Consider the following 25684-nt stretch of genomic DNA (forward strand, 5'->3'; position numbering starts at 1 on the left):
TAGAAGGAAATCAGTCAATTGAAATAAATTCATTAGGACCTAATCTATGGATTTCACATGACTGGGCAGAGGTGCTGCCATGGCCCACCCATTGGGGAACCAGGCTCCTCAGCACCCACCCATTGGGGAACCAGGCTCCTCAGCACCCACCCCTTGGGGAACCAGGCTCCTCAGCACCCACCCCTTGGGGAACCAGGCTCCTCAGCACCCACCCCTTGGGGAACCAGGCTCCCCAGCACCCACCCCTTGGGGAACCAGGCTCCCCAGCACCCACCCCTTGGGGAACCAGGCTCCCCAGCACCCACCCCTTGGGGAACCAGGCTCCCCAGCACCCACCCCTTGGGGAACCAGGCTCCTCAGCACCCACCCATTGGGGAACCAGGCTCCCCAGCAGGATTTCTATATAAAGCACTTTGTGACATCTGCTGATGTAAAAAGAGACTTTACAAAAGACATTTGATTGCTGTTCAGTGTGGAAACAGCAGGTCCAGACAGATCAAAGGGATGGCACCCAGTCAGTCCAGCAGCGTAATGATCCGTCTCTCCCTCAACTGAGCCTGGGGACGAGGTTATGCAAATACACAAACACCAGCAAACTTGACATGGGAGTATTTTAATATACTTTCAACATTATCAAAACAAAATATGCAGTACAACAACTTTACAAAACCCTGTAAGTTTTGTCTGGTTAAAAAAAAAAAAAATGTCAGTTTCACAAAATGAAATAAAAACAAATAAAAGGACTGACCAGATCGTTGATAATTAAACCGTAAGAGAATAAAAGAATAACTGAACAGTATCATCATATCTTCTACAGGAAGGGATCAAAAACTAGATTCACGGGCAACACAAAATTCTAAAGAATGTTCAGGGGGCCAGAACATAATAAAAATTGTAGACTGTAAATTGACAGCAAGAAGCCCAAACGGATATATTTGACTAAAACAATTACTTCAAACTTTGCTTACATTTGTATACAATCAAATCTCTATTATGCATGGGAATAGTTTGGAACACAATCCCAAAGTTAAAATTTCACTTGAAGCTGAAATGCTGGTGTTTTTACAGTCTTACGTCCAACAATAATAAACACTTTATTTTGCTCAGAAAACTTGGGGGCGGAGGGTTGGGGGGGCAAATAAAATCACCTGCGGGCCAAATTTAGCCCGCGGGCCACCAGTTGGGGAACCCTGTTCTATAGCTTCACATCATCTTGACTCGGTCAGTCTCAGGTACTCTTGTAGTCTAGCTAGGAAGATACAAGGAAAATAAAGAGGAGCATTAGGACCAAATAGGACACAGTTTGGAGATTGACAACGGAGATTGAAATGACGTCTCATGAAAGTTACTTGGACTCGAACAAAATACCAGTAAAAGATGTTGCATAACAAATGATAATGAAACGTGTTAGAACTTATAAAAACACACCACGGAAGTTATGAGAGGAAACGTTAAGTACGTAGAGTTTGTTCTGGGAAAGTAAGACTGGGATTGTGTAATGCTTGGTTACCTGCTCTGGGTAGGTAAGACTAGGTATGTAATGCTTGGTTACCTGCTCTGGGTAGGTAAGACTAGGTATGTAATGCTTGGTTACCTGCTCTGGGTAGGTAAGACTAGGTATGTAATGCTTGGTTACCTGCTCTGGGTAGGTAATACTAGGATTGTGTAATGCTCGGTTACCTGCTCTGGGTAGGTAATACTAGGATTGTATAATGCTCGGTTACCTGCTCTGGGTAGGTAATACTAGGATTGTGTAATGCTCGGTTACCTGCTCTGGGTAGGTAATACTGGGATTGTGTAATGCTTGGTTACCTGCTCTGGGTAGGTAAGACTAGGTATGTAATGCTTGGTTACCTGCTCTGGGTAGGTAATACTAGGTATGTAATGCTTGGTTACCTGCTCTGGGTAGGTAATACTAGGTATGTAATGCTTGGTTACCTGCTCTGGGTAGGTAATACTGGGATTGTGTAATGCTTGGTTACCTGCTCTGGGTAGGTAATACTAGGTAAGTAATGCTTGGTTACCTGCTCTGGGTAGGTAATACTAGGTATGTAATGCTTGGTTACCTGCTCTGGGTAGGTAATACTAGGTATGTAATGCTTGGTTACCTGCTCTGGGTAGGTAATACTAGGTATGTAATGCTTGGTTACCTGCTCTGGGTAGGTAAGACTAGGTATGTAATGCTTGGTTACCTGCTCTGGGTAGGTAAGACTAGATATGTAATGCTTGGTTACCTGCTCTGGGTAGGTAATACTAGGTATGTAATGCTTGGTTACCTGCTCTAGGTAGGTAATACTAGGTATGTAATGCTTGGTTACCTGCTCTGGGTAGGTAATACTAGGATTGTGTAATGCTTGGTTACCTGCTCTGGGTAGGTAATACTAGGTATGTAATGCTTGGTTACCTGCTCTGGGTAGGTAATACTAGGTATGTAATGCCTGGTTACCTGCTCTGGGTAGGTAATACTAGGTATGTAATGCTTGGTTACCTGCTCTGGGTAGGTAATACTAGGTATGTAATGCTTGGTTACCTGCTCTGGGTAGGTAATACTAGGTATGTAATGCTTGGTTACCTGCTCTGGGTAGGTAATACTAGGTATGTAATGCCTGGTTACCTGCTCTGGGTAGGTAATACTAGGTATGTAATGCTTGGTTACCTGCTCTGGGTAGGTAATACTAGGTATGTAATGCCTGGTTACCTGCTCTGGGTAAGTAATACTAGGTATGTAATGCCTGGTTACCTGCTCTGGGTAGGTAATACTAGGTATGTAATGCCTGGTTACCTGCTCTGGGTAGGTAATACTAGGTATGTAATGCTTGGTTACCTGCTCTGGGTAGGTAATACTAGGTATGTAATGCTTGGTTACCTGCTCTGGGTAGGTAAGACTAGGTATGTAATGCTTGGTTACCTGCTCTGGGTAGGTAATACTAGGTATGTAATGCTCGGTTACCTGCTCTGGGTAGGTAAGACTAGGTAAGCAATGCTTGGTTACCCGCTCTGGGTAGGTAATACTAGGATTGTGTAATGCTTGGTTACCCGCTCTGGGTAGGTAATACTAGGATTGTGTAATGCTTGGTTACCTGCTCTGGGTAGGTAATACTAGGTATGTAATGCTCGGTTACCTGCTCTGGGTAGGTAATACTAGGATTGTGTAATGCTCGGTTACCTGCTCTGGGTAGGTAATACTGGGATTGTGTAATGCTTGGTTACCTGCTCTGGGTAGGTAATACTAGGATTGTGTAATGCTCGGTTACCTGCTCTGGGTAGGTAATACTGGGATTGTGTAATGCTTGGTTACCTGCTCTGGGTAGGTAATACTAGGTATGTAATGCTCGGTTACCTGCTCTGGGTAGGTAATACTAGGATTGTGTAATGCTCGGTTACCTGCTCTGGGTAGGTAATACTGGGATTGTGTAATGCTTGGTTACCTGCTCTGGGTAGGTAATACTAGGATTGTGTAATGCTCGGTTACCTGCTCTGGGTAGGTAATACTAGGATTGTGTAATGCTTGGTTACCTGCTCTGGGTAGGTAATACTAGGTATGTAATGCTTGGTTACCTGCTCTGGGTAGGTAATACTAGGTAAGTAATGCTTGGTTACCTGCTCTGGGTAGGTAATACTAGGATTGTGTAATGCTTGGTTACCTGCTCTGGGTAGGTAATACTAGGATTGTGTAATGCTTGGTTACCTGCTCTGGGTAGGTAATACTAGGTATGTAATGCTTGGTTACCTGCTCTGGGTAGGTAATACTAGGTATGTAATGCTTGGTTACCTGCTCTGGGTAGGTAATACTAGGTAAGTAATGCTTGGTTACCTGCTCTGGGTAGGTAATACTAGGTATGTAATGCTTGGTTACCTGCTCTGGGTAGGTAATACTAGGTATGTAATGCTTGGTTACCTGCTCTGGGTAGGTAATACTAGGTATGTAATGCTTGGTTACCTGCTCTGGGTAGGTAATACTAGGTATGTAATGCTTGGTTACCTGCTCTGGGTAGGTAATACTAGGTAAGTAATGCTTGGTTACCTGCTCTGGGTAGGTAATACTAGGTATGTAATGCTTGGTTACCTGCTCTGGGTAGGTAATACTAGGTATGTAATGCTTGGTTACCTGCTCTGGGTAGGTAATACTGGGATTGTGTAATGCTTGGTTACCTGCTCTGGGTAGGTAAGACTAGGTATGTAATGCTTGGTTACCTGCTCTGGGTAGGTAATACTAGGTATGTAATGCTTGGTTACCTGCTCTGGGTAGGTAATACTAGGTATGTAATGCTTGGTTACCTGCTCTGGGTAGGTAATACTAGTTAAGTAATGCTTGGTTACCTGCTCTGGGCCTTAGTCCACTTGAGGGCGTGTCTGGGAGGGACCGAGGCAGTGGGGTGGTAGAAGGTGCAGCCAGTACGTTTACACTGGGCTCCAAACCGACACGGCTGACAGAGAAAAGAAAACGGTCTTCAACATCATCATCTATACAGCAACATTTTGATCAGCACTCAAAACATTCATTATTTCCTTACTATGATAACAAACAGCTCAAACAGGTATTTGAGGACAAACTCCTTTCAACCTCATGGTTCGAGAGTATTGTTCTGACCTTGGGGTGGTAGAAGAGACAGTCCATCTTCTTACACTCTGGGAAGAAACGGCAGACACTGCTGGTCTGGACTGGAGGTACTGTAATTAAACGAACACCAGTTAAAACCCTGCTGTTAGATACAAAGGTAGAAGACATCAAATAAAAAAGGTAACATCTCAACTGATATTTACATATTTAATAACAAACATCCTAATCTAATGCTTCGCTCATAACATCTCGTAAAATATATATATATTTAAACATTAGAATAGGAGTATGACAGTTGTACTTTGAGTTTATGGTTGACCCAGCTTGTTCGCCGATTAGTAATCGGCGTTCAAATCGGGTTCAAAGCAACTCGTTGCTTCCAGTTTACAAGTCGTATTTTCTGAGTTTCCCCACGTGCCATGAATGCAGCGTTACGTTCTAATCTAATGGGGGAGGTGCTTAAAAGGGGTGTGTCTGTACCTGGTCTGACTGGGGGGGCGTAGGGGGCAGGTCCTCTGCGGCTGACGTGAGTGAAGGGACAATCTGGTTTGGAACACTTGCCGTCAAACTTACAGTTAGGATGGACGAACAGGCATTTGTCCCCAAACTTACAGCTGGGGAAGGTTCTAGTCACAGAGAGAGAGAGAGAGAGGGGGACGGAGGAGGGAACAACATATTAGTCAAGTCAATAAAATTAAATACATTTATGTAGCTTTAGGGTTTAAAACGACCCAGAATTCCACAAAACAGACTAAAAAACGCAGACATTGCTTTGATTTTAAAATTCACGGGAGTGTCTATTGGTCTTTATTCAACATTCTAGAGGCTAAAGGGAAAAAGATTTGCATCAGGCTGTTCTTACTTGCACTGAGTGGTAGGGTGGTGGTAAACACACTCATCTCCACTCTTACAGACGGGCCAGAACTTACACCTCTCCAGAACCTTCTGTCTCTTCACAGGACCCGCCTCCTCCTCCTCGGTCTCCATCCCTAACTCTGAAACCCGTGGAATGACGTGATTAGAAGGATGACAGAGTTTAGATGAAGCACGGCTTTCCAGACCAGAAACGACTCCGTAGAAAGATATCCACCTAGCTCTCTGGGTGTTTCTTACAAACAACCAGTTGACTCGTCCCCTATCCAGCACTGTGTCAACGCTGGCTAGTGAGAACCTTGCTCAGCCCAAAGTCTCCTTACCTCACCAGAATCTCTTTCCATTGAAAAATACAGATTTCTTGTAGTTTGGTCACTGACAGTAATGACTGGTGAACATCCCCAGTCAGGTCACAGACTAGCACAGAAAACTGGTCACTTAAAGACAACATTGAAATCCTAGAGGAGCTGTAGTGTAGTTGACAGAAAGTGTCAGTGTGACTGACTGGTGTGGAAGCCTCAGCTGTTATACAGAGACAGCCAATCAGAACATCTGGTGTGGAAGCCTCAGCTGTTATACAGACAGCCAATCAGAACAACATCTGGTGTGGAAGCCTCAGCTGTTAAACAGAGACAGCCAATCAGAACATCTGGTGTGGAAGCCTCAGCTGTTATACAGACAGCCAATCAGAACAACATCTGGTGTGGAAGCCTCAGCTGTTAAACAGAGACAGCCAATCAGAACATCTGGTGTGGAAGCCTCAGCTGTTCTACAGAGACAGCCAATCAGAACATCTGGTGTGGAAGCCCCAGCTGTTCTACAGAGACAGCCAATCAGAACATCTGGTGTGGAAGCCTCAGCTGTTATACAGAGACAGCCAATCAGAACATCTGGTGTGGAAGCCTCAGCTGTTAAACAGAGACAGCCAATCAGAACATCTGGTGTGGAAGCCTCAGCTGTTATACAGAGACAGCCAATCAGAACATCTGGTGTGGAAGCCTCAGCTGTTATACAGAGACAGCCAATCAGAACATCTGTTGTGGAAGCCTCAGCTGTTAAACAGAGACAGCCAATCAGAACATCTGGTGTGGAAGCCTCAGCTGTTCTACAGAGACAGCCAATCAGAACATCTGGTGTGGAAGCCTCAGCTGTTATACAGAGACAGCCAATCAGAACATCTGGTGTGGAAGCCTCAGCTGTTCTACAGAGACAGCCAATCAGAACATCTGGTGTGGAAGCCTCAGCTGTTATACAGAGACAGCCAATCAGAACATCTGGTGTGGAAGCCTCAGCTGTTATACAGAGACAGCCAATCAGAACATCTGGTGTGGAAGCCTCAGCTGTTATACAGAGACAGCCAATCAGAACATCTGGTGTGGAAGCCTCAGCTGTTAAACAGAGACAGCCAATCAGAACATCTGGTGTGGAAGCCTCAGCTGTTAAACAGAGACAGCCAATCAGAACATCTGGTGTGGAAGCCTCAGCTGTTATACAGAGACAGCCAATCAGAACATCTGGTGTGGAAGCCTCAGCTGTTAAACAGAGACAGCCAATCAGAACATCTGGTGTGGAAGCCTCAGCTGTTAAACAGAGACAGCCAATCAGAACATCTGGTGTGGAAGCCTCAGCTGTTAAACAGAGACAGCCAATCAGAACAACATCTGGTGTGGAAGCCTCAGCTGTTATACAGAGACAGCCAATCAGAACATCTGGTGTGGAAGCCTCAGCTGTTATACAGAGACAGCCAATCAGAACATCTGGTGTGGAAGCCTCAGCTGTTATACAGAGACAGCCAATCAGAACATCTGGTGTGGAAGCCTCAGCTGTTATACAGAGACAGCCAATCAGAACATCTGGTGTGGAAGCCTCAGCTGTTATACAGAGACAGCCAATCAGAACATCTGGTGTGGAAGCCTCAGCTGTTCTACAGAGACAGCCAATCAGAACAACATCTGGTGTGGAAGCCTCAGCTGTTCTACAGAGACAGCCAATCAGAACAACATCTGGTGTGGTCCATTATGATCAGTCACTAGTAATAACGATGAATCAAGTGCTGACAGGTCGAAGTGCTTAACCACTGAAAAAGCCTTCACAATTGTAATACCCGAGTGTCAAGGCTCACACCCTAATACTAATTATAGAAGCAAAAAATCATGCATTTTATTTATAACCATTTTGCCAATAAATAAATCCCTTTACCATCAGGGTATTGTGGTTCCCCCTGCAGTCTGTGGTGGATGCTGAGTTTGGGTTTTGTTCCGAGGTGGATGGAGGGGTCAGGCATGGTGGTCTTGGTTGGTTTAGGATAACTGTCGTCTGCCTCCATGTCACAGTCTCCTAGGTTACCCAGGGGGCTAGGAACCCCATCCAGAGTCACAATGAATTTAGGACTGGCTGACCCCGCGGCTTCAGCCTTCTCACTGCTAGGAGGGAGGAAGGCAGAGGAGGGAAGAAGGCAGATGCAGAGGAGGGAGGAAGGCAGATGCAGAGGAGGGAGGAAGGCAGATGCAGAGGAGGGAGGAAGGCAGATGCAGAGGAGGGAGGAAGGCAGATGCAGAGGAGGGAGGAAGGCAGATGCAGAGGAGGGAGGAAGGCAGATGCAGAGGAGGGAGGAAGGCAGATGCAGAGGAGGGAGGAAGGCAGATGCAGAGGAGGGAGGAAGGCAGATGCAGAGGAGGGAGGAAGGCAGATGCAGAGGAGGGAGGAAGGCAGATGCAGAGGAGGGAGGAAGGCAGATGCAGAGGAGGGAGGAAGGCAGATGCAGAGGAGGGAGGAAGGCAGATGCAGAGGAGGGAGGAAGGCAGATGCAGAGGAGGGAGGAAGGCAGATGCAGAGGAGGGAGGAAGGCAGATGCAGAGGAGGGAGGAAGGCAGATGCAGAGGAGGGAGGAAGGGAGAGGGAGGCAGAGGAAGGGAGAGGGAGGCAGAGGGAGGCAGAGGGAGGCAGAGGAAGGGAGAGGGAGGCAGAGGGAGGCAGAGGAAGGGAGAGGAAGGCAGAGGGAGGCAGAGGGAGGCAGAGGGAGGCAGAGGGAGGCAGAGGAAGGGAGACAGACAGACAAAAAGCATGACAATTTTGTTTACTTAGCTTGTTTTCAGTGAGCCATGCTGCTGCAACAACGTATAAAGAAAGAATCTGAGCCAGCACACAGGAAGAGGGTAGTCAGTATGATATACCTGGCTGGCTGCACCATACGTGGAGTAGCTGGCTGGATCTCCTCCTTGACCATGGCTCCCAGCCTGCTCCTCATAGGCACTGCGGTCTCCTCCCGTCTACTCCTCATAGGAGGTGGCACTTCCTCCAGTCCACTCCTCATAGGAGGTGGCACCTCCTCTAACCCCAGCCTACTCGTCATAGGCACCTAACAGGACCACAGTGGAAAATAAGATATTCTGGTTGTGTTTTTATAAAAATACAGTTGTTACTCTCTAGGAGATGACAATAGAGTGGTTACGTGTATCTTCATGTCTCAATCCATCTGCCTAGGTCTCACGAAAACACTTTGACCAACAAAACTAATATGACACCTCTATGAACAGATGACTCACGAACACGAATGGTGTTCTCCATTTTGCTCTACGACCCTCACAAGTGTCACGGGACTCGTCTGAATGTAACCACGGTACCGGTTTAAAAAAAAAAATGAATTATAGTAGTTTTGAGATCCCTCAAACAACTCTGGACCTCAAAGACAATTCCACTGCGGGTTTACATTGTTCCCCTCATCAGGGCCTGATTTAGACCTGAGACACCAGGTGGGTGGTTCCCCCTCTAAATCAGGGCCTGATTTAGACCTGGGACACCAGGTGGGTGGTTCCCCCTCTAAATCAGGGCCTGATTTAGACCTGGGACACCAGGTGGGTGGTTCCCCCTCTAAATCAGGGCCTGATTTAGACCTGGGACACCAGGTGGGTGGTTCCCCCTCTAAATCAGGGCCTGATTTAGACCTGGGACACCAGGTGGGTGGTTCCCCCTCTAAATCAGGGCCTGATTTAGACCTGGGACACCAGGTGGGTGGTTCCCCCTCTAAATCAGGGCCTGATTTAGACCTGGGACACCAGGTGGGTGGTTCCCCCTCTAAATCAGGGCCTGATTTAGACCTGGGACACCAGGTGGGTGGTTCCCCCTCTAAATCAGGGCCTGATTTAGACCTGGGACACCAGGTGGGTGGTTCCCCCTCTAAATCAGGGCCTGATTTAGACCTGGGACACCAGGTGGGTGGTTCCCCCTCTCATCAGGGCCTGATTTAGACCTGGGACACCAGGTGGGTGGTTCCCCCTCTCATCAGGGCCTGATTTAGACCTGGGACACCAGATGGGTGGTTCCCCCTCTAAATCAGGGCCTGATTTAGACCTGAGACACCAGGTGTCTGCAATGAATAATCAGGTAGAAGAGAAAAGCAGCAGGCTCCGGACCTCACAGGGTCAGAGTTGAATACCCCGGTCCTAGATTCAGGACAGACACTTCAAAACCTTATGATTCGTTTGTTCTATTTTGTTATTTTATTCATGTTATTCAATGCGTTTCTCTGGTCTATAGTAGTAAAGGCCAAATTCTATAATTTTTCATATAATAAAGTAAAACAATTGTAAATGAGAACTTGTTCTCAACTGGCCTACCTGGTTAAATAAAGGTGAAATAAATACCTAAAGGGGTTCTAAAATACTAAATCAAAGAGCTAAATGATCCATGGTATGACCATCTTAAAACAATTCCACATGGCCATCTTAAAACCTTTTCTCAATAGGGGGGCGCCATTTTCACTTTGTAAAAAATCGTTCCCAAATTAAACTGCCTCGTACTCAATTCTTGCTCGTACAATATGCATATTATTATTACTATTGGATAGAAAACACTCTCTAGTTTCTAAAACCGTTTGAATTATATCTGTGAGTAAAACAGAACTCATTTTGCAGCAAACTTCCTGTCAGGAACTGAAAAATCTGAAATCGAGGGCTCTGTTCCAGGGTCAGTTTATTAATTTGCATGGAATCTATTGTTCTACATGCACTGCATACGCCTTCCACTAGATGTCAGTAGGCAGTGAGAGTTGGAATGGGGTGTCTAGCTAGATATGAGGCCGAACAAGACGTCTTGGAACGGAAGGTCTGGTCTTTTCATCGTTTTGCCTGACGCGAGAAGGAGCTCTGCATTGCGCTCTGAAAAGATTTTGTTTTAGAAGTTAGATATCTCCGGCTCTGATATGTGTTAAAAATATCATAATGTAGTTATTTTGAACCGAGTTATATCAGTTTATATATTGCGATTTTATTGTATATTGCGATTTTCGGTATTTTCTTTGTTTTGCGTTATGGTGAAGCATGGCTAGCTTTGTTAGCTAATTCCACAGATGAAGACGACATTCTACAACGATTATTCTGGACAAAGGACAACTTGTAAAAGATTCTGATGGAAGCTCATCAAATAGTAGGAACAATTTATGATGTTAATTCGTATTTCTGTCGAAAATGTTTAGACTAATATTCCAGCATTAATTTCGGGGCTGTCTCGCTATAACGTAAGCTGTATGTCGTAGTAACGTTATTTAAAAAAAATCTAACAGTGGTTGCATTAAGAACTAGTGTATCTTTAATTTGTTGTCCAACCTGTATTTTTTAAGTCAAGTTTATGATTAGATTAGGTGCCTCTCCAAGATATCTCCGGACAAATTTTGAATTTTGGCTACTTATTCACATTGTTCAACCACGAATTGTACCAATAAATATGCACATTTTCGAACAAACCATATATGTATTGTGTAATATGATGTTATAGGACTGTCATCTGATGAAGTTTGAGGAGGTTAGTGAAAAAATTAATATCTTTTGCTGGTTTATTCGCTATCGCTAACGTTATGTTGAATGAATGGGGTAGTGTGGTAGGCTATTGTAGTAAGCTAATATAATGCTATATTGTGTTTTCGCTGTAAAACACTTAAATCAGAAATATTGGCTGGATTCACAAGATGTTTGTCTTTCATTTGCTGTACACCGTGTATTTTTTATAAATGTTTTATGATGAGTATTTAGGTATTTCACGTTGGTTTCTGTAGTTATTCTAGCTGCTTTGGTGAGACTACTGCAATGTAAAACTATGATTTATACCTGAAATATGCACATTTTTCGAACAAAACATATGCTATACAATAAATATGTTATCAGACTGTCATCTGATGAAGTTGTTTCTTGGTTTGTGATTATTTATATCTTTATTTGGTCGAATTTGTGATAGCTACCTATGCAGTAAAAAAATTGTGAAAATATGCGGTTGGGTCTTTTGCTATCGTGGTTAGCTAATAGAAATACATTGTGTTTTCCCTGTAAAACATAAAAAAAAAAAATCGGAAATGATGGCTGGATTCACAAGATGTGTATCTTTTATCTGGTGTCTTGGACTTGTGATTTCATGATATTTAGAAGCTAGTATTTACTTGTGGCGCTATGCTAGGCTATGCTAGTCAGCTTTTTTACTGATGAGGGTGTTCCCGGATCCGGGATGAGTACCAAGTAGAAGTTAAAACAATGCCACATGGTCATCTTAAAACAATGCCACATGGTCATCTTAAAACAATGCCACATGGCCATCTTAAAACAATTCCACATGGCCATCTTAAAACAATTCCACATGGCCATCTTAAAACAATTCCACATGGCCATCTTAAAACAATTCCACATGGCCATCTTAAAACAATTCCACATGTTAGCCTAGTAGAACCCCCCCTCCCCCCAATAGCTTAGATTTCAGTCAGTCTAAATGTATTTCCATGCTTATATGGAAAACGTTTTTTTTGGGGGGGGCTAAATGGATACAATTCATGTTATGTTCATCATCATCACCTTGTCCAGTTGTCCCAGTCTGCTCCGGACAGGAACCAGCTCCTCCTCCAGTTCAGGTCTCCTCACGATGAAGGAGCGTGTGTCAAATGGCTTCAGAACACTCCCCTCAGCCACCTCCAGAGCTACACAAGGATGATGTGAGAAAACCAATATTTTGTTAGTTAATCCTATACAAAGTCAGACGTGAAGGAGTTGGTCCTGAGTTAAATAGTCCTACTCTCCAGTGTGTTAGTAGCGGTGAGCGATTAACCAAAATGTAGGTAAATGTTTTTATTTGTTATTAAAAACAACTAATTGACCGACGTCAGCTACATTACTTGAATTCCATTTAGTTGTTATTTTTGTGAGCCCAACGTGCCCGTTTTTCTAGAGAGAAATCAAATCATTCATGAGAGAAATCGAATCAAGAACTATGTGGGACGCTGGGCCGAAGGTAGTTGTAGTTTTCACTAAGCAAATATTCAACCTAGTTCAGCGCAGAAACGTGGTCATTAACTACAATGACCATAATCCATTGTGCCGGTTCTTTCCAGGTCAGACCGAGATGGATACTCTGTTATGGCTGCTACTTTAAGTTCGATACACACAGACCGTATGAGAGAGGAATGTACACAACAGGGAGGGATAGAGAGTTTGAAAGTCTATTTTGAAGAACTAGTCAAATTATTCCATCAGACAGCATGTTTAGGCTAGGCTAATAGGATGACTAAAAACAGTACCGTATGGGGAGCAGGGAGAGAACATGGTCTGGCTGGCTGATACTTCCCGAGGAGAAACGAGAAAAATTTAAGGATGAAAAATAATAAAGTAACGCGAGAGAAACTTAATATACACAAATGAAATTATTTTATTATTTCATAGTAATTAATTATTTTTCTATTGATGTCGTCTATCCAATGTGGACCTGGACAGAGACAATGTAATATTTGGCAATTGAATGTATATTTTTTGGCTTCTCCGTTAAAAAAAATCTGAAATAGTCTTTATTTCATAATGTATTTTATAGAAACCCATAATTTTTTTGAATTATTTTCTAATTGAACCGACCTCAAAAAGCACTAGTCACGCAGCGTTGGACAGAACAGTCCTCCATCCACACACAATACCCCATAATGACAAAGCGAAAACAGGTTTACATTTTTATGAAAATGTATTCAAATAGAAATAGCTTATTTACATAAGTATTCAGACCCCATGTAATGAGACTCGAAATTGGGCTCAGGTGCATCCGGTTTCCATTGCACAGTTGGCAGTGTGAGTCAGAGCAAAATCCAAGCCATGAGGTCGAAGGAATTGTCCTTAAGAGCTCCGAGACAGGATTGTGTCCAGGCACAGATCTGGGGAAGGTTACCAAAACATTTCTGCAGCATTGAAGGTCCCTAAGAACACAGTGGCCTCCATTATTCTTAAATGGAAGAAGTTTGGAACCACCAAGACTCCTCCTAGAGCTGGCCGCCCGGCCAAACTGAGCAATCTGGGGAGAAGGGCCTTGGTCAGGGAGGTGACCAAGAACACGATGGTCACTTTGACAAAGCTCCAGAGTTCCTCTGTGGGGATGGGAGAACCTTCCAGAAAGAAAAACCATCTCTGCAGCACTCCACAAATCAGGTCTTTATGGTCCAGACAAAAGCCACTCCTCAGTAAAAGGTATATGACAGACCACTTGGAGTTTGCCAAAAGGCACCTAAAGGATTCAGACCATGAGAAACAAGATTCTCTGATCTGGTGAAACCAAGATTGAACTCTTTGGCCTGAATGCCAAGCGTCACATCTGGAGGAAACCTGGCACCGCTCATCACCTGGCCAATACCATCCCTACGGTGAAGCATGGTGGTGGCAGCATCATGCTGTGGGGATGTTTTTCAGCTGCAGGGACTGAGAGACTAGTCAGGATCGAGGGAAAGATGAACGGAGCAAAGTACAGAGAGATCATTGATGAAAACCTGCTCCAGAGGGCAAAGATTCACCTTCCACAAGACTACGACCCTAAGCACACAGCAAAGACAACGCACGAATGGCTTCAGGACAAGTTTCTGAATGTCTGAGTTGCCAAGCCAAAGCCAGAGCCCGGACCTGAACCCAGACGTGAACCCGATCGAACGTCTCTGGAGAGACCTGAAAATAGCTGTGCAGCGACGCTCCCCATCCAACCTGACAGAGCTTGAGAGGATCTGCAGAGAACAATGGGAGAAACTCGCCAAATACAGGTGTGCCAAGCTTGTAGCGTCCTACCCAAGACTCAAGGTTGTAATCACTGTCAAAGGTGCTTCAACAAAGTACTGAGTAAAGGGTCTGAATACTTATGTAAATGTGATCTGTTTTTTAAAATTTCAAACATTTCTAAAAACCTGTTTTTGCTTTGTCATTATGTGGTAATGCATGGAGATTGATGAGGGGAAAAAAAACAATTTAATACATTTTAGAATAAGGCTGTAACGTAACAACATGTGGAAAAAAGTGAAGGGGTCTGAATACTGACAATAAAAAGGCCACTAAAAGTTGAGGGATAAATTGGCATGCTGACTGTAGGAATATCTACAAGAGCTGTTAGCAGAGAATTGAATGTTCATTTCTCTACCATAAGCAAAACTGTACATTTTACAGTGGCCATTTATTGTCCCCAGTACAAGGTGCACTTGTGTAATGATCATGCTGTTTAATCAGCTTCTTGATATGCCACGCCTGTCAGGTAGATGGATTATCTTGGCAAAGGAGAAATTCTCACTAACAGGGATGTAAACAAATTTGCGCACAATATTTGAGAGAAATAAGCTTTTCATTCGTATCGTAACATTTCTGGGATCTTTTATTTCAGCTCATGAAACATGGGACCAACACTTTCCATGTTGTGGCAACATTTTTATATTTTAGTTCAGTGCATTCCACACTCAGACATTGTGCGTTCTGATATTTCTAAAAATGTCTTTATTTTTGGGGGATTTGTGTGTATTTGTTTTGTTCGGTATTACTGCTGATGGAGCTATATAGAAACATCAGCATTTCACTGCACCTGCGATAACATCTGCAAAATACGTGTGTACGCCACTAATAACATTTGATTTGATAATATCAAGAGAGCCGACCCAGACCCGTGACATGATTGCGAAATTCTGGATCCGAACCCTCTAGAGTCTTGGTGGATCCATAAAGACTTCTAGTTAGGATGTGACAGACTCACCTAAATAGTCACTGTGCTGTGCGCTCATGGTGTCTTCTGGCACGTCTAACTGCAGCCGAGAGGCCAGGGACCGAGACTGAACTACTGGGAGAGACCAGTACAGTTATAGTCAGGACAATGCAAGTAATATTGATCATTGCATTGTTGGATTTGGAGCTTGCAAAAAAAAAAAGAAAGAAGCCATTTCACTGTAATAGTGCACGTGACACTGAAACATTCATGCTCCTTCTGCAATGAGAAGCCATGGGCCCAATTCCAATTCCAACTCTAGACCCTATGCGGAGAGAGCTGAGTGGATATGAAAAGTGTACTCAATATAAAAGTAGCTACACCTTGCTCTCTGATAGGCTAGGTGGAGGATACACAATATTGCTTATAGCAATCAAATCCAATTTTAGTTGCCACATGCGCCAATTACAACAGGTGAAAAACAATGAAATGCTTACTTACAAGCCCTTTAAACAACAATGCAGTTAAGAAAAAGAAGTTAAGCAAAAAATAAAATAATTAAAGAGCAGCAGTAAAATAACAGTAGCGAGGCTATATACAGGGGGTACCGGTACAGAGTCGATGTGGAGGCTATATACAGGGGGTACCGGTACAGAGTCAATGTGGAGGCTATATACAGGGGGTACCGGTACAGAGTCAATGTGGAGGCTATATACAGGGGGTACCGGTACAGAGTCAATGTGGAGGCTATATACAGGGGGTACCGGTACAGAGTCAATGTGGAGGCTATATACAGGGGGTACCGGTACAGAGTCAATGTGGAGGCTATATACAGGGGGTACCGGTACAGAGTCAATGTGGAGGCTATATACAGGGGGTACCGGTACAGAGTCAATGTGGAGGCTATATACAGGGGGTACCGGTACAGAGTCAATGTGGAGGCTATATACAGGGGGTACCGGTACAGAGTCAATGTGGAGGCTATATACAGGGGGTACCGGTACAGAGTCAATGTGGAGGCTATATACAGGGGGTACCGGTACAGAGTCAATGTGGAGGCTATATACAGGGGGTACCGGTACAGAGTCAATGTGGAGGCTATATACAGGGGGTACCGGTACAGAGTCAATGTGGAGGCTATATACAGGGGGTACCGGTACAGAGTCAATGTGGAGGCTATATACAGGGGGTACCGGTACAGAGTCAATGTGGAGGCTATATACAGGGGGTACCGGTACAGAGTCAATGTGGAGGCTATATACAGGGGGTACCGGTACAGAGTCAATGTGGAGGCTATATACAGGGGGTACCGGTACAGAGTCGATGTGGAGGCTATATACAGGGGGTACCGGTACAGAGTCGATGTGGAGGCTATATACAGGGGGTACCGGTACAGAGTCAATGTGGAGGCTATATACAGGGGGTACCGGTACAGAGTCGATGTGGAGGCTATATACAGGGGGTACCGGTACAGAGTCAATGTGGAGACTATATACAGGGGGTACCGGTACAGAGTCGATGTGGAGGCTATATACAGGGGGTACCGGTACAGAGTCAATGTGGAGGCTATATACAGGGTGTACCGGTACAGAGTCGATGTGGAGGCTATATACAGGGGGTACCGGTACAGAGTCGATGTGGAGGCTATATACAGGGGGTACCGGTACAGAGTCGATGTGGAGGCTATATACAGGGGGTACCGGTACAGAGTCAATGTGGAGACTATATACAGGGGGTACCGGTACAGAGTCGATGTGCGGGAGCACCGGTTAGTCGAGGTAATTGAGGTTATATGTACATGTAGATAGAGTTAGTGACTATGCATAGATAATAACAGAGTATCAGCAGCGTAAGAGATGGGGGGGGATGATGCAAATAGTCTGGGTAGCCATTTGATTAACCATGCCACATCGGAGCCAGTGTAGTACAATTCAATCTTGGTCCTGTATTGATGCTTTGCCTGTTTGATGGTTCGTCGTAGGGCATCAAGCGTCTGGGTTAGCGTCTCTTACGCTGCCATCGAAAGAACCCCGGAACATATTCCAGTCTGTGCTAGCCAAACAGTCCTGTAGTTTAGCATCTGCGTCATCTGACCACTTCTTTATCGATCGAATAACTGGTACTTCCTGCTTTAGTTTTTGCTTATAAGCGCAAATCAGGAGGATAGAATTATGGTCAGATTTGCCAAATGGAGAGCGAGGGAGAGCTTTGTATGTGTCTCTGTGTGTGGAGTAAAGGTGGTCCAGTTTGTCCCCTCTCTGGTTGCACATTTAACATGCTGGTAGAAATGAGGTAAAACAGATTTAGGTTTCCCTGCATTAAAGTCCCCGGCCACTAGGAGAGCCGCCTCAGATTTTTTTAAATTTAGCTAGGCAAGTCAGTTAAGAACAAATTCGTATTTACAATGACGGCCTAGAAACAGTGGGTTAACTGCCTTGTTCAGGGGCAGAACGACACATTTTTTTTACCTTGTCAGCTCGGGGGATTCTATCTAGCAACCTTTCGGTTACTGGCTCATCGCTCTAACCGCTAGGCTACCTGCCTCTAACCCCTAGGCTACCTGCCTCTAACCCCTAGGCTACCTGCCTCTAACCCCTAGGCTACCTGCCTCTAACCCCTAGGCTACCTGCCTCTAACCCCTAGGCTACCTGCCTCTAACCCCTAGGCTACCTGCCTCTAACCCCTAGGCTACCTGCCTCTAACCCCTAGGCTACCTGCCTCTAACCCCTAGGCTACCTGCCTCTAACCCCTAGGCTACCTGCCTCTAACCCCTAGGCTACCTGCCTCTAACCCCTAGGCTACCTGCCTCTAACCCCTAGGCTACCTGCCTCTAACCCCTAGGCTACCTGCCTCTAACCACTAGGCTACCTGCCTCTAACCACTAGGCTACCTGCCTCTAACCACTAGGCTACCTGCCTCTAACCACTAGGCTACCTGCCTCTAACCACTAGGCTACCTGCCTCTAACCACTAGGCTACCTGCCGCTACTTTTCCTGTTTGCTTATGGCCTTCTACAGCTCATTGAGTGCGGTCTTAATGCCAGCATCGGTTTGTGGTGGTAAATAGACAACTACGAAAAATATAGATAAAAACTCTTGGTAAATAATGTGGTCTAAAGCTTATCATGAAATACTCTACCTCAGGCGAGCAAAACCTAGAGACTTCCTTACTACTACATTTCGTGAACCAGCTGTTGTTTACAAATATACACAAACCGCCACCCCTCTTCTTACCGGAGGCAGCTGTTCTATCTCGCCAATGCAGCGTAAACCCAGCCAGGTGTATGCTACTCATGTCATCGTTCAGCAACGACTCGATGAAACATAAGATATTCAAGTTTTTAATGTCCCGTTGGTAGGATATTTGTGATCGTAGCTCTATTTTGTTATCCAATGATTGTACGTTGGCTAATAGGACCGATGGTAATGGCAGATTACCCACTTACAAGGCACCCCAAAACCTACGTCCCCGATATCTCCGTCCCCGATATCTCCGTCTCTGTCTCATGCGAATCACAGGAGTTTGGGTCTTGTCAGGTGTCGGAAGTAAATCCTTCGGGTCTGATTCGTTAAAGAAAATAATCTTTGTCCAGTACGAGGTGAGTAATCGCTGTCCTAGAAGCTCTTTTCGGTCATAAATGACAGTTGCAGAAAATGATGTACAAAATAACTTACAATAGCACAATTGGTTAGGAGACTGTAAAAACGGCAGCAATCTCCTCCGCCGCCATTGAACATATCTCTCAGATCTCCACAAGAACATAGGGATATTTGGGATTGTGCCTTGGAGTCTGATTTACCTAGCTGCCTGGGGGTCCTACCTGGGGTGCCGGGGCTCTTACCTAGCTGCCCGGGGTGCCGGGGCTCTTACCTAGCTGCCCGGGGTGCCGGGGCGCTTACCTAGCTGCCCGGGGTGCCGGGGCGCTTACCTAGCTGCCCGGGGTGCCGGGGCGCTTACCTAGCTGCCCGGGGTGCCGGGGCGCTTACCTAGCTGCCCGGGGCGCTTACCTAGCTGCCCGGGGTGCCGGGGCGCTTACCTAGCTGCCCGGGGTGCCGGGGCGCTTACCTAGCTGCCCGGGGTGCCGGGGCGCTTACCTAGCTGCCCGGGGTGCCGGGGCGCTTACCTAGCTGCCCGGGGTGCCGGGGCGCTTACCTAGCTGCCCGGGGTGCCGGGGCGCTTACCTAGCTGCCCGGGGTGCCGGGGCGCTTACCTAGCTGCCCGGGGTGCCGGGGCGCTTACCTAGCTGCCCGGGGTGCCGGGGCGCTTACCTAGCTGCCCGGGGTGCCGGGGCGCTTACCTAGCTGCCCGGGGTGCCGGGGCGCTTACCTAGCTGCCCGGGGTGCCGGGGCGCTTACCTAGCTGCCCGGGGTGCCGGGGCGCTTACCTAGCTGCCCGGGGTGCCGGGGCGCTTACCTAGCTGCCCGGGGTGCCGGGGCGCTTACCTAGCTGCCCGGGGTGCCGGGGCGCTTACCTAGCTGCCCGGGGTGCCGGGGCGCTTACCTAGCTGCCCGGGGTGCCGGGGCGCTTACCTAGCTGCCCGGGGTGCCGGGGCGCTTACCTAGCTGCCCGGGGTGCCGGGGCGCTTACCTAGCTGCCCGGGGTGCCGGGGCGCTTACCTAGCTGCCCGGGGTGCCGGGGCGCTTACCTAGCTGCCCGGGGTGCCGGGGCGCTTACCTAGCTGCCTGGGGTGCTGAGGCTCTTACCTAGCTGCCTGGGGGGCTGAGGCTCTGAGGGGGTGTAAGACTGCCCCCTGGGGACCAGGCCGTGGAGGTGCTCCTGAACCAGCTGGATGGCTGCGTTCATCTCGTCAGCGGTTGAACGCGTCCTGGGCGCCACCGGAACCGTCTGTCTCTGTGGTACTGGGAAACACAGGTTCAATTAATTCCTTTGACAGTGTGTTTTCATTCGTTTAGTCAGTAATAGGTGTCACGATAAACAGGACGACACATTACAGGTGATAATTTTCTAATAGTCAGATGTACTCTTGGTTTAAGGCAGATTGACAGAGTGTGAGGGGAAACGTACTAGGTGGGTAGGCTGCAGTCTTGTTGATAGAGATCTGGGCCTCAGACATAGCCCTCAGTAGCAGGTTCTTGTTGGCTTGTTTGGCCGGGGGCAGGGAGGGTCTAGAAACGCACCGAGACATGGGTCAATACACAGACAAACCCCTGGGGGTACCAACAGACCAGTAATGTGAAAGGAGGGACGTTGAAAACAGTTCTGATGCTGTTCTAAGATGTTCACTTTAACTAACTGGAATCAAGAGTTGCTAGTCAACACAACAAGAAGCAAAACACACAGAGTAGATGAACATGTGGAAAGGAGAGTAACAGAGGTAGAGGGATAGTGGGTGTGCGTTCCCTTACTTGCGTTCTGGTTTGGAAGGCAGGGACACTCTGCTGGACAGGTTCTTGACCCCGTATCCTTCATCTTCATCATCATCATCCTCCTCCTCCTCACTGTCTCGACCCCCGTCTGCTGCCTGGTTCACCCGCACCACGGAGCTCACCACCGGGGCTTTGCGCTTCCTCGAAGCCTCCTCCTGCTGCTGGAGACAACAAGAACAGAGATGATTGGCGACAGACACGGGATAAGCCGCACTGACCGGCGACAGACACGGGATAAGCCGCACTGACCGGCGACAGACACGGGATAAGCCGCACTGACCGGCGACAGACACGGGATAAGCCGCACTGACCGGCGACAGACACGGGATAAGCCGCACTGACTGGCGACAGACACGGGATAAGCCGCACTGACTGGCGACAGACACGGGATAAGCCGCACTGACTGGCGACAGACACGGGATAAGCCGCACTGACTGGCGACAGACACGGGATAAGCCGCACTGACTGGCGACAGACACGGGATAAGCCGCACTGACTGGCGACAGACACGGGATAAGCCGCACTGACTGGCGACAGACACGGGATAAGCCGCACTGACTGGCGACAGACACGGGATAAGCCGCACTGACTGGCGACAGACACGGGATAAGCCGCACTGACTGGCGACAGACACGGGATAAGCCGCACTGACTGGCGACAGACACGGGATAAGCCGCACTGACTGGCGACAGACACGGGATAAGCCGCACTGACTGGCGACAGACACGGGATAAGCCGCACTGACTGGCGACAGACACGGGATAAGCCGCACTGACTGGCGACAGACACGGGATAAGCCGCACTGACTGGCGACAGACACGGGATAAGCCGCACTGACTGGCGACAGACACGGGATAAGCCGCACCGACTGGCGACAGACACGGGATAAGCCGCACCGACTGGCGACAGACACGGGATAAGCCGCACTGACTGGCGACAGACACGGGATAAGCCGCACTGACTGGCGACAGACACGGGATAAGCCGCACTGACTGGCGACAGACACGGGATAAGCCGCACTGACTGGCGACAGACACGGGATAAGCCGTACTGACTGGCGACAGACACGGGATAAGCCGTACTGACTGGCGACAGACACGGGATAAGCCGTACTGACTGGCGACAGACACGGGATAAGCCGTACTGACTGGCGACAGACACGGGATAAGCCGTACTGACTGGCGACAGACACGGGATAAGCCGTACTGACTGGCGACAGTTTGATCCTTTTCAAATGATTAAGAAATGCATCCTTACATTCCTTTAAGTAATCAGAGATCTCATTGGTTGGAATGATTAAAGTAATACGGTGGTTTCACCAATCTAAATCACTTCTTGATCTCTGATTATGTCAAGAAAATGAGGAAGGATGCATTTTTGTTGTATTGGAGCAAGGCCCTTGACTTAATAAAGGTCATAAGTAAACAATCTGTACCCTGCTGCTGCCTCCATCTCTGTATGTCCTGCTGTCTCTGCTGCTCCTACTGTCCAGGTGATAGCTGCTGTGCTGCTGCCTGCTGTGAGACCCCGAGGACCCTTCTGAGGACCTATAGGCGTCCGCCGACCTGCCTGTCCCCGAGGAGGACCTGCCCTGGGGTGGCCTGTAGATCTGAGCTGATGCCCGCCCTCCTCCGGAGGTGGATCCACGCAGGCGACCTGGGAGGACGCCCATGTCCACGGGGTCCTCGCCGATGAGGTCATCGTCTAGCTCGGGCTTGATGTCGATGACGGCCTCAGAGGAGGGAGGGTCCATCAGGGGCTTGACCGCGGAGGTGAGGCGGGACAAGGAGGTTTTGTCTGAGGAGACCCTTCTGGACAGAATGACAGTGATGTTAGTGTGTGCGAGTATGAGCTGGGCTGTTTCACCCTGTTTGGTTGCAATAAAATGCTGAAGCTTCATGTCAACTAATTGATCCACATGTAGGTGTTGAGGTCTCGTCTGAGGAGCTACTTCTGAATTAAATAAATGTGTTACGGGTGTGTTGCATATGATCCAAGCCAACCTGAACCGTGCTGATTTCAGTGAACATGGCATGGCCTTTCTTTTCAATATATAGCTAATCAATGTTTGAAAATCAAACCTTACCTGTGCTCATGGGCGGAGCTTGACACACGGGCCTCTGTCCTATCAGAGCGTGAGCTGGACACCGCAAGGCCCTTTGACTCCTCCCCCTTCCACTCACTCTTCCCTGACGAGGTGCCAGTGTCGGAGTACAGCTGAGGCCTCAGGGACGCGGGTTCTTGATACACACAGAGATTTTAAATTTAGCTATACAAGGGTAGAGATAGAATACTGTCAATGCCAGCTCTACAACATAATCAAATAGCTAGACTACTTTATGCTATAGTGTTGTAACGTTCCTAGCCTTGATAAGACTGTTTACAATCCTTTCTTAGGGGTTGTTTGTTCCACTAGGGTGGGAATCTAGTGGCGCAGCAGGCTCCCGAGTGGTGCAGTGGTCTAAAGCACTGCATCTCAGTGCAAAGGGCGCCACTACAGTCCCTGGTTCGAATCTAGGCTGTATAACATCCGGTCGTGATTGGGAGTCCCATAGGGCAGCGCACAATTGGCCCTGCGTCGTCCGGGTTTGGCCGGTGTAGGCAGTCATTGTAAATAAGAATTTGTTCTTAACCAACTTGCCTAGTTAAATAAAGGTTAAATAAATATAGGGTGATATACTCTGTTCAATACTGTATATTTTGACTTTTCAGCTAGGGAGCTGGTACTCCTTTGTGGTCACTGGAACTTAGCCACTGACCTCAGCTTCTCCAGGACTCCATGTAACCTGAACTTACCTACAGCCACAGACTTCAGCTTCTCCAGGACTCCATGTAACCTGAACTTACCTACAGCCACAGACCTCAGCTTCTCCAGGACTCCATGTAACCTGAACTTACCTACAGCCACAGACCTCAGCTTCTCCAGGACTCCATGTAACCTGTAACAACAACACACCATACTTAGAACCATTGAAATAGAAAATACAAAGTTACACCCAAACAATCCTCTCAAGACACTTGCTGTAGCTGCCAAACAGCAAGATGTGGACTTTAGAGTTTCTGGGACCAGGCCTAGCTGATTGCATACGTACCAGACAGTAAACTTGATGGTATTGTTGCCGAGGAAGAGGGACAGGTCATCAGACATCTGCTGTGAAGTCTTCTTGTTGGCCACCATCACCATGATATAGTCTGGTAACTCTTCGTCTGGGGGGAGAGAGAAGAATCAGAATAACGTATTATATTCTAGAACCCTTGGTAGAAGGTCAACATCCATAGAAATATTATAATTGTATTTGTATATATATATATATATTTCTAATGTCAACAGCAGTCAGATTAATTTCTGCAAATCAGAAGCTGATGTCAATATTCATACTTACCAACATAGGCACCGAGTTCTTGAAGCTTTCCCTTGATAGCAGCCTGGAAGAAAATAACAATATATTGTCAATTGCTAGCCTTGGGCCAGAAAACAGCTTAGTTACGAGGTACCAGTACCGGTTGAAAAGGTAAAGCAGCAATCAGTAGTAGAAACAGTAACAGTTTATATTCCCCACCTCTGTTTGGGTAATAAACTCAGATATTAAATTCAGCCATAGCTGAACCAGTATATGTGCGTTAGAAACCCAATTTACGGCCAGAAAGCTCCGATTCAAACTCCCATTCTACACACTCCCGGTGTTGGGTCCCAAAGCTACAGTTCTGCAAGAGTTAATGTCAAAATGTGTTCGTTACTCACCCAATATGGAGTTTTGCAGAGCAACTAACCTTAGCTATCATTATTTACCACCGTTACGTCCGGTATGTAGTTAACTAACGTTACTTCTAAACAAAAGGTCTAAATAAAAATTTACAAAAACACCTATTCGGCACCTCAGAGCTGTTGTGGACTTCCAACATGTGAGTTGCAGTACTGGGTGCCTAATAGGCATATTTTTGGGTTGCTTGTAAATTTGTACAAATTCTCTCAAAGGTTAGCTAGCTAGCTACCGTCACTTGAGCTAATAGCAAGGTAGCACCGTTAGCTAGCGTTAGTTACTCTAACTAGATAGTTAATAAGACAAATAGCTAGCATTGAAATGACCTCACCCGTATTTTCTTGCTTATCTCTGTGCCGATCTCCATGTTTGCGTGTGCTGTACTTAATACACTAAGAGTCGTTATTAATATAAAAAAAGTAGGTTATTCACTAAACCAACATGTCCTGCCTACAAAAACACTAACGCCACTGAATGTTAAACGCTAATGCTAGCAAACACATTCGCAATGCAATGTGGGATGGTGGAGTCTCCGGTAGCAAGAGGCGGGGCACAGCCCAACCGACTGTCTTGTCAGGTTTCTTTTATTGTGGGTGAAAAAAAATACAATAATGAGCTACCATTACTTAGGCTTTATTTTATCCCTAAATCACTCGCGATATTATTTTCATTTGTTTGCTCTGCTCTCTATCCCGAGGAGGAAGTCCCGTTCTCATTATACATCAATGAGGAAGACCCTTAATGTCCGGAATTCATTTAGCCATTCATTGTAGTCATTGTGATCTATAGACTTGCTATATCTCGAGTTTTATCGTGTTCATTAACTGGTGACATTCGTGGATTACTCATATTAATGAAGTCCGATTTAATTAACAAATATTATAGTCCGTTGATAACAGTTTATAAATCGGGCTGTGTTGGCAAAATCACTATATCTCATCGAGCAGAGCTGGGTGAGGTTGCCGGTTTGTCACAGTTCAGAAACGTCCAGCTACGTCTAAAGAGCCCCAGAGTTGAGGTGTCATAATACCCATAAAACCTAGCGGTCAAACAGATATGGTTACAGTCGTTTTTCTACCATTCATTTTTCCAACAGGGGATTTTAGAAACGCTTAAAATAAGGTCTTTGTGTCGGGTAGTCT

At 46.6% G+C, this 25684-nt stretch overlaps 1 protein-coding gene across 5 annotated transcripts; it reads right to left on the reverse strand.

The window, feature by feature from the left end:
* Positions 1-597: 597 nt before the first annotated feature.
* Positions 598-25496, reverse strand: zc3h14 (zinc finger CCCH-type containing 14). 5 transcript variants are annotated; one of them, XM_055885757.1, is made up of 18 exons: positions 24874-25496; positions 24165-24207; positions 23874-23988; positions 23629-23720; positions 22868-23021; positions 22217-22592; positions 20761-20942; positions 20420-20520; positions 20098-20253; positions 15446-15526; positions 12268-12389; positions 8608-8792; positions 7634-7857; positions 5424-5556; positions 5042-5187; positions 4592-4671; positions 4321-4427; positions 598-1249 (listed from the first exon to the last, which is right to left on the reverse strand). In XM_055885757.1, the coding sequence occupies exons 1-18, from the start codon at positions 24907-24909 to the stop codon at positions 1246-1248; spliced, it is 2337 nt and encodes a 778-aa protein (XP_055741732.1). In that variant the 5' UTR covers positions 24910-25496; the 3' UTR covers positions 598-1245. The 5 variants fall into 5 exon arrangements, with proteins under 5 accessions (XP_055741732.1, XP_055741734.1, XP_055741733.1 ...); XM_055885759.1 differs by having other exon boundaries at positions 15446-15529; positions 22217-22589; positions 24874-25495; XM_055885758.1 differs by having other exon boundaries at positions 15446-15529; positions 20761-20939; positions 24874-25494.
* Positions 25497-25684: the final 188 nt, after the last annotated feature.

This window comes from Salvelinus fontinalis, chromosome 27, assembly GCF_029448725.1.
Source record: "Salvelinus fontinalis isolate EN_2023a chromosome 27, ASM2944872v1, whole genome shotgun sequence".
Lineage (NCBI taxonomy): Eukaryota > Metazoa > Chordata > Actinopteri > Salmoniformes > Salmonidae > Salvelinus > Salvelinus fontinalis.

Coding starts and splice junctions, on each gene's coding strand:
- zc3h14 (XM_055885756.1), bottom strand. CDS start 24,909: ATGGAGATCGGCACAGAGATAAGCAAGAAAATACGG. Junction 20,943..22,216: donor GAGATGGAGGCAGCAGCAGG/GTACAGATTGTT, acceptor TGTTGTCTCCAG/CAGCAGGAGGAGGCTTCGAG. Junction 7,858..8,607: donor CGTATGGTGCAGCCAGCCAG/GTATATCATACT, acceptor CCTCCCTCCTAG/CAGTGAGAAGGCTGAAGCCG.